This window comes from Cyrtonyx montezumae, unplaced genomic scaffold (assembly GCF_038088225.1).
Source record: "Cyrtonyx montezumae isolate F1298 unplaced genomic scaffold, pur_monq_1.0 scaffold_76, whole genome shotgun sequence".
In the NCBI taxonomy this organism is placed as follows: domain Eukaryota; kingdom Metazoa; phylum Chordata; class Aves; order Galliformes; family Odontophoridae; genus Cyrtonyx; species Cyrtonyx montezumae.
The window spans coordinates 19,517-36,179 of NW_027072085.1; the positions used below are offsets into that span (position 1 = coordinate 19,517).

Sequence of the window (16,663 nt, forward strand, 5' to 3'; positions counted from 1 at the left end):
ACGGCCCCCCCAAGGCACAGCGGTGTTGGGACGGGGAGAGAAGTGGAGACAAAATAATAATTATAAAAAAAACCCACAGATTTTGGTCCTGGGGGGTGGGGGGTGGGGGGGGGGCGGGCACAGCCCCGGTTGGTCCACAGAGGGCTCCATGGGGTGGTCCACAGTTGTGGGGGGGGGGGGGGAGGGGAAGCGATGCGCTTTGGGGTCCCCCTTCCTCCCCGCCCCCCCCCAGCCCCACGGAAGCTTTGGGGTTGGGAGGAGGGGGCTCAGAGGATCTGCCGGGGCATCCCGTAGCCGGTCATGCCCGCCTGCGACGCGCCGCGGTTTGGTGCCATCTGCAGCCCGATGACGCTCTGCCCCTCCTTCAGTTTGTCCTCCGAGAAGACGCGGCGGTTCTCCTGCGATTTCTACGGGCCACCACCACGGGGGGTCACCCCACGACGTCCCCCCCCCCCCCGTCCGTCCGTCCCCCCCCCTTTCCTCTCCCGTATCACCTACTTGGGGAACCCAGTTGGGGTCACCCACGAAGAGCCCGTCGCCTTTGGCCACCGCCAAGCTGCCCAGGTTCATCAGCGTCCTCTGCACGCACGCCATGTTCTTCCCTGCGCCGGCACCAACGCGGTGTCACCCCCCACCCCCCCACCAAACCCCGGGGTTGGGGGGACACACATCTCGGCGTCACCCCCCCATCCCCCTCTTCACCTTCCCACAGATCCACGGTCTGGAAGATGTCGGTGGCGGCGATGCCGTAGCGCTCGGCCGCCTGCAGGAACTGGGAGATCTGCTCCATCTGCCGGAACGCCATGGAGGACGCCTGGATCTTGGCCACGGGCGCCTGGCCCCGCGGGTACAGGCTGTTGATGAGGCGGCACAGGACCTGGAGGCAGCGTGGGATGGAAAGGGGGCGGGCTGGGGGGACGCCGTGAGACCCCAAAGTGGTGGCACCGTGAGGACCCCAATGTTGGGTGGGGGGACACCGTGAGACCCCAAAGTGGTGGCACCATGAGGACCCCAATGTTGGGTGGGGGGGACACCGTGAGACCCCAAAGTGGTGGCACCATGAGGACCCCAATGTTGGTGTGGGGGGACACCCGTGAGACCCCAAAGTGGTGGCACTGTGAGGACCCCAATGTTGGGTGGGGGGACACCGTGAGGACCCCAATGTTGAGGTGGGGGACACCGTGAGACCCCAAAGTGTCAGCACTGTGAGGACCCCAATGTTGGGTGGGGGGACACCGTGAGGACCCCAATGTTGGGTGGGGGGACACTGTGAGACCCCAAAGTGGTGGCACCGTGAGGACCCCAGTGTTGGGTGGGGGGGACACCGTGAGGACCCCAATGTTGGGTGGGGGGACATTGTAAGACCCCAAAGAGGTGGCACCGTGAGGACCCCAAAGTGGTGGCACCGTGAGGACCCCAATGTTGGGTGGAGGGACACCGTTGAGACCCCAAAGTGGTGGCACCGTGAGGACCCCAATGTTGGGTGGGGGGACACTGTGAGACCCCAAAGTGGTGGCACCGTGAGGACCCAATGTTGGGTGGGGGGACACTGTGAGACCCCAAAGTGTCGGCATTGTGAGGGACCCCAATGTTGGGTGGGGGGACACTGTGAGACCCCAAAGTGTTGGCACCGTGAGGACCCCAATGTTGGGTGGGGGGACACTGTAAGACCCCAAAGTGGTGGCACCATGAGGACCCCAATGTTGGGTGGGGGGACACCGTGAGACCCAAAGTGGTGGCACCGTGAGGACCCCAAAGTGGTGGCACTGTGAGGACCCCAATGTTGGGTGGGGGACACTGTAAGACCCCAAAGTGGTGGCACCCGTGAGGACCCCAAAATGTCAGCACTGTGAGGACCCCAATGTTGGGTGGGGGGACACTGTAAGACCCCAAAGTGGTGGCACCGTGAGGACCCCAAATGTTGGGTGAGGGGACACAATGAGACCCAAAGTGTCGGCACCGTGAGGACCCAATGTCGGGTGGGGGGACACCGTGAGACCCCAAAGTGGTGGCACCGTGAGGACCCCAATGTCGGGTGGGGGGACACCTCAAAGTGGTGGCACCGTGAGACCCCAAAGTGGTGGCACCAGGACCACTCCAAAGAGACCACCATGACCCCAATACCACGCGAGGTGCCCCCGCAACCTCCCCACCACCAGAAGTGGGGACACCCCGCCCCTCAACCCCTCTCACCATCAAGTGAGGTGACCCCACAGCCCCCCCCCCACGGTCCCCACGTTCCCTTCAAGGACTCACGGTGCCATCCTTGAGCCACTGCTGGAAGCCATCGCGCCCGGGCGCGGGTTGGGGGACGTCCTCCCTCCACACTGCCCCCACCATCCAGCGCACCAAGAGCTGCTCCAGCTCGGGGTCGTACTGCCGGTCGATCTTCTGCTGCACCTCCCGGCTCAGCCCGTACGAGGGTCCCCGGTTGGCCATGCCTGTGGGGGCACCCCGTGTCACCCATCGTCCGCTGGGCTCTTATCGCCCGTGCCAGGCGCTGCCCGCTTCCTGCCCGCTGCCACGGGGGTGCCATTGGGGTTTTTCTCCTCTCTCGTCGGCCCCGCACGCTTTTACCATCCCAACGACAGCGACGCTGTGCCCACCCAACCCCACCCCAAATAATCCGAACCTAACCCAGAGCTACAGCCCTGCTTTCAACCCCAACCCCACCCCAAATAACCCGAACCTCAACCTAACCCAGAGCACAGCGCTGATTTCAACCCCAACCCCATGCAAAGGTCCATTTGGGGTCCCCCCCCCCCCACGCTGCCATCCCTTAGGCAGCACCGCACCGTGCCCGCCCAACCCTAAACCCCAAAACACCAATCCACAGCCAACCTTAACCCCAACCACACATCTCTAACCCCAAAACGCAATCCCAAACCCAGCCCTGCACTGCACCCCCAACCCTAACCCCAAACCCCAACCCTAAACCAAAACCAACCCAACCCTAAACTGAACCCCCAACCCTAACCCCAAACCCCAACCCTAACCAAACCAACCCCAACTCTAAACTGAACCCCCAACCCTAACCCTGAACTGCACCCCCAACCATAACCCCAAACAACTAACCCCAAACCCTAAACTGAATCCCCACCCCTAAACTGAACCCCCAACCCTAACCCCGAACCCCAACCCTAAACCAAACCCCCAACCCTAACCCTGAACTGCACCCCCAACCTAACCCGAACCCAACCCTAAACCAAACCAACCCCAACCCTAAACTGAACCCCCAACCCTAACCCTGAACCAACCCTAACCCAAACCCCAACCCTAAACCAAACCACCCACCCCAAACTGAACCCCCAACCCCAAACCCCAACCCTAAACCAAACCGACCCCAAACCTGACCCTAAATCCCAACCCTAACCCCCCCCCTTCAGCTCACACTTCTGGCATTCGCTCTCTGTGTGTTTGCGGAGTGCACCCGTTTGTATGGGATCGGCGCCAGATCCGGGAGCGGCCCCGGGAGCCCCACACCACAAACCCCAACAGCCCCACACGTCCCGGGAACGGCGCCCGGCCCCGGTCCCGCCGGGTGCTATGGGGCGTGTGGGGGCCCGGTGGTCCCCAGGGCCGGGTGACAGCATCCCAGTGCCACCCGCTCCCGGTGCCCTATAGGGACGTGGGGCTGTGGGTCAGGCCCTACTCCTATTGGGAGGGGGGGATATATGGCGGGGTTTAACCAGCACCCCACTGCACAGTGTCCCAAAGGTGTGGGGACCCCATTGTCGCCCTTGAGGTCACCCCCCCAGCGTGGCTTGGGCATCCAACGTCCCCGGGATCACCCCAACACCCCGAGGTCACCCCAAGCTTGAGGTCACCCCAAGGTGTCCCAACACCACTGAAGTACCCCCGAGGGCACCTTGAGGTCACCCCAATACCACCGGGGACCCCCCAGCACCTCCGGGGTACCCCGAAGCCACCCCAACATCACCAGGGTATCCCGAAACACTTCAAACCTAGGGTCACCCCACATCGCCGAGTGCCACTGGGGCTCCCAGTGCCATCATGGGGGGAGGGGGGGGGGTTGGGGTGGTCCCCCAGGACCCGGAGTGCCCGGGAGGGGGGGGGGGGTCGCAGGGGACACAGGAGCTGCACAGACCCCATGGGCAGCAGTGAGGAGGGGACGTGACCCACAGCCACCACGGGGGGGGGGGCAAACGGGGACAGCACCCCAAAGGGATGGGGACAACGGGGATCCGGGGGGGGGGGGGCGGGGGGGAACCGGGCACCCCCGGGCAGAGGGCAGCGGGGCCCGGGGGGGGCTCAGCCCCGCTCCGACGGCCGCAGCCCGGGGCCAGCCGCTCCCCCCCCCCGGGGCTGTGGGCCGGAAGCCGCGCCCCATCGCCGCTCCCGCTGCCGTTCCGGGCGCGGTGCCGTTACCCGCGGCGGTGCGGGGGGGGGCGGCTCCGGACTCTGCGGGACCGCCGTTACGGGACAGAACTGCGGCGTCCGAACCGGGGGGGGGGGGGGGGGGGGGTGGGGGGGGGGGGGGGAACTCCATCCCGGACGACCCCATCCCGGTGCCCACCCCTCCCCGTCCCCCTTTTCTTGCCCCCTCCTTCCCCGGTGCCCACCCCCGCTCCCACCCCACGGGCGGTGCCCGGTGCCCCCCCCGCCCCGTTCGGTACCTGCGGTGCCGATCCCGGTCCCGGTGCGGTCCCGCAGTGGCGGATTCCGCCGCCCGCGCCCTTTTCACGGCTGATGTCACCGCGGAGGGGGCGGCCCCGGCACCGCCCGACCCCGGGGCGGACCCGCACCGCCGGGACTGGGGAGAACGGGACCGGGGGGGGGAGGGGGGGGGACGTGGGGGTGCGATGGGGACTGCGGTGCTAAGGAGGGGGGGGCACGGGGGGGTGAGGTGACCATGGAGAGGATGCAGTGGGGATGGGGGGGGCGTGGATGGGGTGGTGGCTTTGGTAGTGGTGGGGGGGGGGGCAAAGGGGACAGGGGGGAGGGGGGGTTGTGGTGGCCATGGTGGTATGGAGGAGGTGGCTGTGGTGGGGACGGGGACACAATGGCTGCGGTGGCCGTGGGGGGGGGGGGTAAAGGGGTGGGGGGGGGGGGAAGGGTGCATGGGGGGATGGGGTGGCCGTGATGGTGACATGGGGACACGGCGGGAAAGGGGGATGGGGACCCATGGGGGGCGGGGGGATATGGTGAAGGGGGGGCGGGGGAGGGACGGGGGGGGGGGGGGGTGCAGAGCCGCAGTGTCCCCAACCCTGGCCTTGTCCCCATGGGTGGGGAGGGCCGGTGGCAGTCACCCAAACGCCGTCTCCATGGGGAGCGCCATCAAAACAACAAACACAACCTCGGGCACGAGGCCACCGCCGCCTCCTCCACAACGCCGTCCCCACCCCCACCAACCCCCCCCCCCCACCCCCTCCCCCCCCCCATGGGGAACGGTGTCACACGGATGGTGGCGAGGAGGGGACCCCGGCCCGGCGGTGTCACCCCCCCCTCCCCTATTTGGTGACACCCAGAGGTGCCACGTGGCCCGGTGCCCCCCTGGGGGGGGTGGGTGTCCCTGGGGATTCCCCCCCACCCACGCCGCCCCCCAGGGGTTTCCGGTGCTGAGAGTGACAGCTGTGGTGATGGGGGGGGGGGGACAGGGGTAGGAAGTGGCACGTGGTGACCCATAGGATGAGGGCAACCCCGGGGTGGGGGGGGGGGAAATCACTGGAGTAACACGGGGGGGTTACAGAGAGGGGCGATGGGGACAGAGGGGTGGCACAGAGAGTGGGGGGGGGCATCAGCCCCAGGGTGACATGAGAGGGGGAGTAAGGGACATGGATGACACGGATGGAGGATGGGCAGATGGGGAAAGGCGTTGTGGGGTGGGGGGGGGGTGAGCCTGGGATGGGACCCCCCCCGGGACAGCACGGCGGGTGGGGGGAGGGGGACACGGAGAGGGGACAGCACCCAGGACAGGGGATGGGGGGGTGACGGCACTTTTGGGGGGTGACACGGGGACACAGTGGGGACATCACCCCGTGGTGACCCCCCCGTCCATAACCCCGGAACCCCCCGACCCCCGGCGCTGACGTCGCGCGCTCCTTGGCCCCGCCCACCGTGACGCGCTCCCGCGCTTTGACCATATAAGGGAACGCGGCACGCAGATCACGCCCACATCCGCGCAGACCCACGCCCCTCCGCCTCTGGCCACGCCCCTCCGCCCCCGCCCCGCCCGGGGCAGCTGTTGGGGGGGGGGGGGGTGTTATGGGACGGCCCTACAGAGGCGGGGGGGGCACAGCGGAACTAAGAGAATATGGGGAGGGGCAGCGGAAGGGGACGATGGGGGGCACAGTAGGTGTAGGGAGATGGGGGAATGGGAATGGGGGGGGGGCAATAGGATATGGGGGGGCAATAGGGGGGGGGGGCAGAGGAGTGAATGTGAGGACGGGGAATGGGGGGGTGATGGGAGGCAATGGGGACTGGATGATGGGGATGGAGAGTACCATGGGGGGGGGCAATGGGAATAGGGGGTGGAAGGAATGATGGAGGAGTTGGGGGGGGGGGGAGGATGGAAAGTGCTGGGAGGGGGCGATGGGGGATCCAGGCCCCAGTGCGTTATAGGGTGGGGGGGCAGCATGGGGGGTTTGGGAGCACAGCACCCGCTCTGACATCACATCTCTTTATTCCACCCCCCCCCCCCCCACCCAACACAGAGGAAACTGCTGGGGCTGAGAGGACCCCCCCCCCCCCCCGCACCCCATAACCCCTAGAGCACTGAGGGGAGGGGGGGGGGGGGGGGGAAGCGGACACCCCCCATCCTCCAGAGCCGCCCTAGAGCAGTGTGGCCAGCTCACAGCGCTCACCGCAGCCCCCACGTCCCCCCCCCGTCCGCTGCCTCCGCCGTTGCTGGGCCCCCTCCCTGTGACGCCCGTGCTGGGGGGGTCCACCCCGCTGCCACCAACGCCTCCGCCGACACCCGAGGTCACGGCGTGGAGCCGCCGCCACCGGGCTCTGGGGGAGGGGCGGGGGGGTTTGTCACCACTGTTGGGGACCCCGAGGGCACCCCTGTGTGGGGGGGGACGGGGGGGGGGGGGACACACACTCACTTTGTCGCTCGAGGTCCCGGAGGGCGATGGTGGAGAGGGGCCGGGGGGGCTCCGCGGCGCGGTACAGCTGTAGGGCGGCCAGAAGGTCGGTGGCCAACGTCACCTCCGCGTCCCACTCGTAGCTCTCGTCCACCGACGTGTCCCTCCTGCGGGGACAGCAGTCGGGGGGGGGGGGGGGGGGGGGGGGGTCACCTCCTGGTCCCCTCCCCCGGCTGCCACTGCGGCCCCATCCCAAGGATCCCCGCGTGCCACCATCATCCCTGTGCTGTCCCCATCCCCAGGTGTCCCCCCACATCCCCGTCCCCAAACGCCACCACCTTACCCCCCCCCCCCCCACTGTCCCCATCCTCACCTCTTCCCCCCCACGCTGGGGGGCGGCTCGGTGCCCACTTTCCAGCTGCCCTCATCCCCCGGGGGGGTCCCAAATCCCGGCCCCCCCCAGGGACGGCGCGAGGGAGGGGGGCCGCAGGAAGGACGCGCTGCCGCGGCCGCTGCTCTGGCTGGTCAGGCTGCCCCGGGGCAATTTCTCGGGGGGGGGCACGTCCCTGCTTTCAGTCTTGTCCATGGGGGGGGCCGCGGCGGGTCGGTTCCGGGGGGGTCGACCAAACTGGGGGGCCGGGCAGCGAGGCTTTAAAACGGGGCCCAGCGGCACCTTGGGGGGCTGCAGGAGGGTGGGGTCCGGGGGCAGCTTGGCACATGGCACCGTGCAGTCCTGGCCCCCCCCGGGTTGCTGCTGGGGGGGGCTGCGGCGGTTCCTCGGGGGGGGGCCAGTCCCCGTCCACGCACATCTCCTTGAAGAAGGCAGGCTGAGGTACTGCAGGATGCCGCTTTGGGGCGGGGGGGACGCGGTCCTCCGCGGGGTACTGCAGTCTGGGGGGGTGCCCCGGGGGGGCAGCGAGTCCCAGCGGTCGCAGGGGGGGGCGGGGCTGTAAGGCAGAGTGACGGCGGAGGCCACGGGGGCTGACGTCCACGACGCACAGAGCGGAGCCTCCGTCGCCGCACCCGAAATAGCGGCCCCGACGGCGGCCGGAGGAGAGGGGGGGGGTTCCCCGGGGGGGCGAGGGCGTAACGCCACTTCCTCGTGGAGGATGGGCTCCGTCTCGTGGCGGTGCACAGAGTGGGGGGGGTCCCGGCGCGTGGGGGTGCTCTCGGAGGTCTCCACCACGAAGCGGGCCGTCGGGGCCGCGGCGGATGCGCTCCAGGGGACGTGCTCCCCGACGTGGCTCTCGTAGAGGGCGAATCCGGCGCCGGACCCCCCCGCGATGCTCAGCCCCAAACTGGTGCCCGCCTTCTCGCCCCACAGCAGAGCCCGGCGCAGGCTGGGGCACGGGGAGGGCTGCAGCTTCAGCTTGGCCGTGCTGGGGGGGCTATCAGAGGCGTGAGAAGGGCTGCAAAGGGAAAACGGGATCGCTGCGGTCGGAGCGTCCGATGCACCCCCCGTTATTTGGGGGTGTGGGGGGGCTCACAGTTGGGAATCCCAACGGTGCTGCTGAGCTCCGTGCCATGCTGAAACCCGCAGCGGGGGGAGAAAAAGCAGAGCACCCAAGGGTGGTACCCCGAGCCCGACCCCCGCCCCAAACCCAACGATGATGGAGGTGGGGGGAGGGGGGAGAAGAGCACAGCGAGATGTGGGGCGCGACTTACTGCGCAGGTGGGGGCTTCTTGCTGGGGGAGAACACAAGCGGTGGATCTGGAAAGCCATGAAAACACAACGGGGGGGGATCACACGGCGAGCACGGCAACAGCGATGAGATGACAGCGGCACACCCCCAGACCCGGACCCCCCCCACCCCCCCCAGCTCCTTACCTTGCTGTCGTTTCCGGACGCGTGCCGCACGCCGTCGGTTCATGATGCACGCGGCCATGGTGCTGAAGATGATGGCCACGCTGAGGAAGCAGATCCCTCCGATCACCCCCGGCCAACACCGGCTGCGGGAGCAGCTCGCGGAGCTGCGTGCGGGACGGGTACACCTCCATCCCTGCATCGGGGGGGGCGGGGGGACATGGGGTGGGTCAGCACCGCCCGGCACCCCCCGGATGGCAAAACACGGGGGGCTCCCTCGGATCAGGCAGGAAAAGAGAAGCAGGATGTGCTGCTGGGGGAAGGGCCTGGGTGCAAGGACTTATTTCTCAGTGGGGTGAATGCAAAGTCCCTGCACTCTCTGCCAATCCGACCCCTTCTACCATTCTGTGGCTCTGCGATCTGTAAGGACCTTTCCAACCCAACCCAACCCAACCCAACCCAACCCAACCCTTCCATGTCTCTGAGATCTGTAAGGACCTTTCCAACCCAACCTAAACCAACCCTTCATGTCTCTGGGACCTTTTTGTATCTTCCAACCCAATCCAACCCAATTACTCTGTATCTCTGGGACCTGTAAGGACTTTCCCAATCCAAATCAACAATTCCATGTCTCTGGGATCTGTAAGGACCTTTCCAACCCAACCCAAATCAACCCTTTCCATGTCTTTGAGACCTTTTAAGATCTTCCCAACCCAACCCAACTGTTCCATGTCTCTGGGATCTGTAAGGACCTTTCCAACCCAACCCAACCCAAACCAACCCAACCCAAACGTTCCATGTCTCTGGGATCTGTAAGGACCTTCCCAACCCAACCCAACCCAACCCAACCCAACCCAACCCAAACGTTCCATGTCTCTGGGATCTGTAAGGACCTTTCCAACCCAACCCAAATCAACCCTTTCCATGTCTTTGGGACCTTTTAAGATCTTCCCAACCCAACCCAACCCAACTGGTTCCATGTCTCTGAGATCTGTAAGGACCTTCCCAACCCAACCCAACCCAACCGTTCCATGTCTCTGGGATCTGTGAGGACCTTTCCAACCCAACCACTATTGGAGGTGATCAAGGCCGTGCTGGATGGGGCTCAGAGCAACCTGTTCTAGTGGGAGATGTCCCTGCCTACAGCAGGAGCTTGGGCCCAGATGATCTCAGAAATCTCTTCCGACCCGAAGCCATTCCATCATTCCACGTTTCCTGGCTGGGGGCAGGGGGTGGGAGCAGCCCTCACCTGCCGTGGAGACGTTCACCGTGTTGCTGGGGTCGCTGATGTAGCTACCAGCGAAGGCCACCAGGCGGAACTCATAGAAGGCGTCCTGGGGTGGGAAGAGGGGCAGAGCACAGTCACCCCCTATTTACCTCATCCCCTTCCCAGCGAGACCCCCGCCCACCACGCAGACCCTCACCTTGATGAGCCCCGGCACCAGCACCTGGCTCTCGGTGCCGGGGATGGAGCGCTCCAGCACCTCCCAACCGCCCCGATCCTGCCGCAGCTCCAACGCGTAACCGCTCAGCGGCACCGAGAGCTGTGCTGGGGGCTGCCAGCACAGCAGGACCCCCCGCGCCGTTCTGTTGGCGCTCAGAGCCCGTGGTGGGGACAGGAGGATGTGGACGGTGACGGCCGGCGGCTCCGGAGGCACTGTGGTCACTGGGAAGCCTGGGGAGAAAGGGGATGTTGGCGGGGGGTGGCTGAGGATGGGGTGGAAAGAGGGGGCTTGTTGTCTTTTAGGGGGGGGGTTTGGGGGTGTTGCGTGGTCTGCTCTCACCCCTGGGCACGGAGGTGATGATCTGGCTGAAGGGACCGCTGCCCAGCTTGTTCTGAGCCAGCACGCTGAACTGGTAGCTCGTGTCTGGCTGCAAGTTCTCCACCAAAAGGTGCTGAGCCCCCGGCGGCACCGCCAGCGACACCCAGTTATAGTGGGCACGGGGCGGGTGCTTCACCCTGCGTGGGGGACACGGAGCCCTGAGCCACAGCTGAGGGACGGGAGGGGGCAGTGTCACCGGGGCGGGGGGGGAGGACGGGACTGACAGCGGCATGTACCAGACGCTGAACCTCTGGAAGTAGCCTCCATCAAAGCCGGGCTGCCAGGAGATGTTGGCCGCCAGCGGGAGCGGGAGCACGGAGACGTTGGTGACAGCGTGAGGACTGGTTCCTGGGGACGAGGGCGGAGGGAAGGCCGTGCAGGTTGGAGCACCAAAGCGTGGCCCTTGTGCCCCACCCGCACCCGTGGGCGATGCCCGCCCCGCTCACCCAGCACGTAGACGGTGGTGGCCGTGCTGACGCTGGCCACCGCGTTGGTGGCCGTTGCACTCCCACAGCCCGTGCTGCTCCTTGAGGAGTGGGTGGAGGATGAGGCTGCTGTTCCCATCCACCTGGGCACCTCTCTGCCCTGTGCTGCCCCACCTGCGTGGCAGGGACACGCTGACAGTGGTGACCGTCCCATCCCCCCTCCCATCCTCACGGCTATTCCCACTCTCTGCCCCATCTCCATCCTCATCCCCATCCCCACCTCCACCCTCACCCCCATCTCCCATTCTCCATCCTCATCTCTATCCTCGCCCCTATTTCCCACTCTCTGCCCCATCTCCGTCCTCATCTCCACCGCCATCCCCGCTTCCTTACCCCATCTCTCCCTCGCCCCCCCCATCCCCATCCTCCTCCCAGGGAGGACACCCCAGGAGGGCAGACCTCCCCGCTGAGCTCCCAGTTGGGCTCCCTCACCTTCCTCCAGGTGACAGTGGGTGGGGGATCCCCGTGGGCTGCGCAGGGGATCATCAGCTCCCGTCCCACCTCCTGGAAGTACTCCTCCTTGGACTCACCGTGAAGGTGGGGGGGTCCTGGAAGAAGCACACGCAGCTCTGGGGACGGCGGTGGGACACAGCGGGACGGGGGGCCGCATCCACAGCCCCGCTCCTCATCCTCACCTTGAGCAGGACCCGGGTGGGCCGGGACGCGCCGGCGGTGCCGTAGCTGTTGTAGGGGGTGCAGGTGTACACCCCCAGAGCATCGTCGTTCCCCGTGGCGATGACGATGGAGCCGTCAGCTCTCATGGACCACCCGGGGAACTGCGACGAGGGACGAAGCGGGGTGAGGCCAAAGTGGGCACCGTGACGCTGTGGGGTGGGCACACGGGGCCGTACCTTGCCCAGCTCCAACGGGCGCCCGTCCCGCGTCCAGCTGACGGACAGCAGCGGGGGGTTGGCTCTGGAGGGGCACCGGATGACACCTCGCATCCCCTTGGGCAAGTGGGTCTCCGGGAGCATGGTGGTCACCTGCGCCGGGTCTGCGGGGACGAGCGGGGTGCTAGCAAGGCGTCAGGGAGCCCACGGAGGTCCCAGAGGGCACCCCAAAGCTCTTACACAGCACCGTGATGAAGGCTGAGGCTGAAGGCGGTTTCCACAGCCCGTTGCTGGCGATGCAGGTGTATTTACCCGCGTCGTCCGGGGTGGTTCGCTGGAGGAGGAGGCTCCCGTCCACCAGGATGCGCACCCGTGCCTGGAGGTGGCTGTGAGGGCACAGCGGGGATGGGGGGGAAGCCCTCCATCACTCACCCGTCGCACCCAAAGTGTGCCCCACGGATCCGTGGGGGGGGGGCCGAAGTCCCATTGCTGTACCTGAGGTGGAAGACGTTGGTGCTGCCCTGGAACCAGGTGTAGGTGAGGTTCCCCGGGTACGCCTCGGCCTGGCACGCCAGGAAGGCATCTTGGGACACGTTCACGGTGACGTTCTGCGGCGGCACCACGATGACGGGCGGCCCTGCGTTGGGGGGAGAGGGAGGGGGGGGTGGGGTTAAGGGCTGAGGATGCGGCCCCTCCCCCCACCCCGAGGGGACCCTGGTGCCTCACCCTGCACGAGCACGCGGGTGGTGTGGGTGATGGTGCCCTCTTTGCTGGACGCGTGGCACGTGTAGGTGCCCGCGCTGGCACGCTCCACCGCCGCGATGCTCAGCGTCCCGTTCCTCACCTGCAACGTCACCCGTTAGGGCCACCACGGATGGGATCCCCCCCCCCCATCACCCCCTCCCCACGTTCAGCCCGACTCACGTTGTCCCCACCTGCACCCCGTCCCCGCTCTGCAGGGTCAGGCCGCTCCGCTTCCAGCTGACGATGGGCTGAGGGTTCCCCACGGCCGCGCACGTGAGGTTCAGAGCGTCGCGGTCCCGCACCTCCACAAACGCCGGGGGGGTCTGCAGGAAGGTGGGGGGTGCTGGGAAGGGAAAGACGTGCCCTGAGACATCGGGAAGGAGAGGATACGGCCCAGCGCTGAGGGCGAGGGGTCCGCAGTGGGATCCCGTCCCGCGCGGACGGCAACGGGAGCGGTGCGGTCCTCCCCGGATCACCCACCCCACAAACCCGGGCAATGGGGCGACAAAGGGGTGCAGGGTGCTGCCGTAGGGTGGAGCATCGCTGAGCCGGGCTCAGCACCGGGACCCCCCCCACCCCAATCCCCATCCCTACCGTTGACGGTGAGGTGGATCCAGGTCCCGTTCTGGAAGTCGGCGCCGGCGTTGGGTCGGTCGAGGAAGAGCACGCGGCACTCGTACCAGCCCTGGTCCTCAGCACGCAGCACATCGATGCGCAGCGACGCGCCCTCCTCGATCCGCACGCGACCTACGGGACGAGGAGCTCGTGGTCCCCATCCCTCCCCCCAAACACAGCCCCCCAAACCCCCCCACCCCCACAGCTGCTCACCCTCGGGAGCCCTTCTAAGCCCCGGCCACCCCCGCACCTCCTCATCCCCGCGGTGCCGGGGGGGTCCGGAGAGCTCCGAGCACCGCCCTGAGGGCACCGAGCAGCGCTGAGCCCACGGTCGGGGCCACCCCCGTGTTTTGGGTGCTCGCCCCGAGCCGTCCCCTGGGATGAGGAGGAGGATAAGGACCTGAAGCGGAGCGAGCACAGCCCCCTAATCCCTGCACTATTATCAGAGCCGTAATCGGCTCAGGCGTGCGGAAAGCAATGGGCTCAGCAGTGCTGGGGGTGCGCCCCAGCGCCGCAGGACCCCCGGGATCCCACTGCTCAGCCCCCATATTTGGGGGTGGGGGGCATCACCTGGGTGGGTGACACAGAGGAGCAGCACTCCATCAGGTGGCTCCATCACATCCGTTTTGCTGGGAGACCCCCAAGTCCCCCCATGTGTGCCCCCAAAGCCCCTCCCATGTGCGTCCCCCAGCCCCCCGTGGGTGTCCCCACCCCAAAGCCCCCCCACACGCATCCCCAAGGTCCCCACGAGCATCCCCCTGGCCTCCATACGCATCCCCACCCCAAGATACCCCACGTGCGTTCCCACAGCCCCCCATGTGCATCCCCAAGGCCCCCCACAAGCGTCTCCACCCCAAGGTCCCCTGCGGGCACCCCCAGGTCCCCCACGGGCACTTCCAAGGTCCCCCACGTGGGTGCTGCACTGGACAGACGAGCCTGGCGAGGATGAGGAGGAGGAAGAGGAGCAGCAGGACTGGACAGAGCGGTTCGGGGAACGCAGCTGCAAACCCAGCACGCACCACGGGCAGCCCCGGGTTCCCCGCAGCCTCTCCCAAAACTGCTTTTCCCAGGAGGTGATGGGGACGTGGGAGGGATGGGAACGGGGGCACGGCCCCGCCGGGATGCGTGGGGCAGCCCCACAGCCGCCAGCTGGGCGCTGGGAACAGCGGGCTCCGAACAAAGGTCCCTTTGGCGCGGATCAGAGCGCAGGGGACGCCCCCTAATCCCCCCCAGCGCCGGCCCCACATCCTCCTCCTCCCCCCACTGATAACAAAACCGCCGCCGCCGTCCCCACCGGCATCCCCCGGCGCCTGGCAACCGCCATTCAAAGGGACACAAAGGGGACGGCGGCCACCGCCGCGGGGGGGGGGGGAGGGGGGGACGCGGTGACCGCGATGGGGCGACCGCCACCCCCAGCCAAGGGGACACCGCGGGGGGACGGCGGCAGCTGGCGGGGGGGGGGGGGAGGGGGAGGAACGACCCCATTTCCCCCAAAGGGCTTTGGCGGAGGTGGCTGCAGCCCACTCTTGTCCCCAAAGCTCTCGGGTGACACGAGGGGCTCCGTGGGTGATGTTGGAGCCACGGCTGTCGGGCTGAGCTCGGTGTGTGTGCGTGTCCCCCCCCCCCACCTCAGTATCAACCCCGGGGTGTCAGTGACACCGTGGGGACCACTGGGGACGGAGCCAAGGGACACAGCCAAGCCCTGTCTGCCACCTCCACGCAGGGAAACCTGAGCTCTGCAGGTAACCGGAGCCGTGGGGCCCCACGGAGAGCAGGTGTGGAGGGTTTGCTGTCACCGGTGGGGGGGCGGGGGGGGGGTTTCTTGTCTTGTGGGATCGTTCCTCCCACGCCGCGGCTCCAAATCCCGGCAGCGCCGCTGCTGAGCCGCTGAAGGGCCAAATCCCTGCCCCACGCACAACCTTGGGGCCACGCGGGGCAGCGGGGGCTCCGTGGGGACCGTGACCCACGGGGGACGGAGGTGTGGAGCCTTCGTGGGGACTGTGACCCATTGGGGATGGAAACCACGGGCTCTGAAAGTGCTACGGGGACCACAACCCACTGGGGACAGAGGTCAGACTGTTATGGGGACTGTGACCCACGGGGGACTGTGACCCATGGGGGACGACACCCAGTGGCTCCGAGCCTTTGGGGGGACAGAGGTGAGGGGCTCAGGACCCTCTGTGGGGACCACAACCCATAGCAGACAGAGGTCAGAGGATCAAAGTTCTCACGCTGACTGTGACCCACACAGACGGGGGCCAGGTGTTCGTGGGGACTGTGACCCACGGGGGGCACTGTGACCCATGGGGACCGATCCCAGGGGCTCAGAGCCTTCACGGGGACCGTGACCCATGGGGCACAGAGTCCAGGTGTGTCCCCATGAGGGTCACAGCACGGGAGCTCGGGGTCTTCGAGGGGACCGTGACCCATTAGGAGCAGCACCCAGTGGCTTCACGGGGACTGTGACCCACGGGGGACACAGTGGGGACAGAGCTCGGGGTCCCGAGGCCTTCGTGGGGTCTGCGACCTATACAGGATGGAGAGCATGAGCTCTGGGCCCTCCATGTGACCCATAGGGGACAGCACCCAACAGCTCCGTGCCTTCCCTCCCCCCCCCCACCCACCCCGACCCTCCCCATCAGCCACGCGACGCCGACCCCACCCCCCCCACCCCCTCACCGATGTACTCGGGGTCCACGCGGGGCGAGTAGAGGCCGAACTTGATGAAGATGGGGAGGACGAAGCCGACGCGCACCCACTCGATGACGTAGAGCGGCGGGCGGCCCGGCCGTGCCCCCAGCAGATCGCAGCCCAGCACCACGCTGTCCCCGACGCGGCCCACCACGGCCCCGCTCCGCCCGCCGCCTGCACCGGGACGGGCAACCGTTGGCACCGGGACGGGCTCCCGTTCCCCCTCCCCCACCCCGGGGGGGTGCTCCGTACCGTCGATGCCAGCGAGCAGGCTGAGGAAGACCGCGTAGAGCCAGCACCGCATAGCACAGGTCCCCGTCCCGCAGGCTCCGTCCGGTCACCGGGTGCCACCGCCGGAGCTCAGGAGGGGTTCTCCGGGCTCCTACGGCCCCGCACCGGCGGGAGCTGCCGGTTCTCCGTCCTCATGTCCCGCTCCGCTCCGCTCCGCTCCGCCGCCACCGTCGCCGCCAAAGCAACGGGAGTGGGAGGGGCTCGGGTAGGGCACGCCCACTGGGAGCTGCGCGGCTTCTGACTGTTTGTTGCCGTGGCAACGGATGCCAACGGATGCCCGGCGGAGGGCGATGGTGGGGAGGGGAGGAGAGAGTTGGGCGCGGGGGGTGATGGG

The 16,663-nt window shown here is 67.5% G+C and overlaps 1 protein-coding gene across 1 annotated transcript; it reads right to left on the minus strand.

Annotated features, from left to right (window-relative positions):
- Nucleotides 1–266: 266 nt before the first annotated feature.
- Nucleotides 267–16,353, minus strand: IGSF9 (immunoglobulin superfamily member 9). Its single transcript, XM_065751624.1, is given in 29 exon segments — nt 267–407; nt 499–602; nt 703–877; nt 2,257–2,441; nt 7,068–7,213; nt 7,420–7,490; nt 7,492–7,660; nt 7,662–7,866; nt 7,869–8,455; nt 8,712–8,757; nt 8,875–8,983; nt 8,985–9,046; nt 10,100–10,184; nt 10,275–10,525; nt 10,635–10,810; nt 10,898–11,021; nt 11,120–11,174; nt 11,176–11,263; nt 11,583–11,679; nt 11,682–11,706; nt 11,794–11,934; nt 12,010–12,152; nt 12,229–12,374; nt 12,484–12,625; nt 12,715–12,832; nt 12,924–13,075; nt 13,327–13,479; nt 16,027–16,212; nt 16,291–16,353. Coding segments are annotated over 29 exon segments (4,134 nt in total). The 5' UTR covers nt 16,343–16,353.
- Nucleotides 16,354–16,663: the final 310 nt, after the last annotated feature.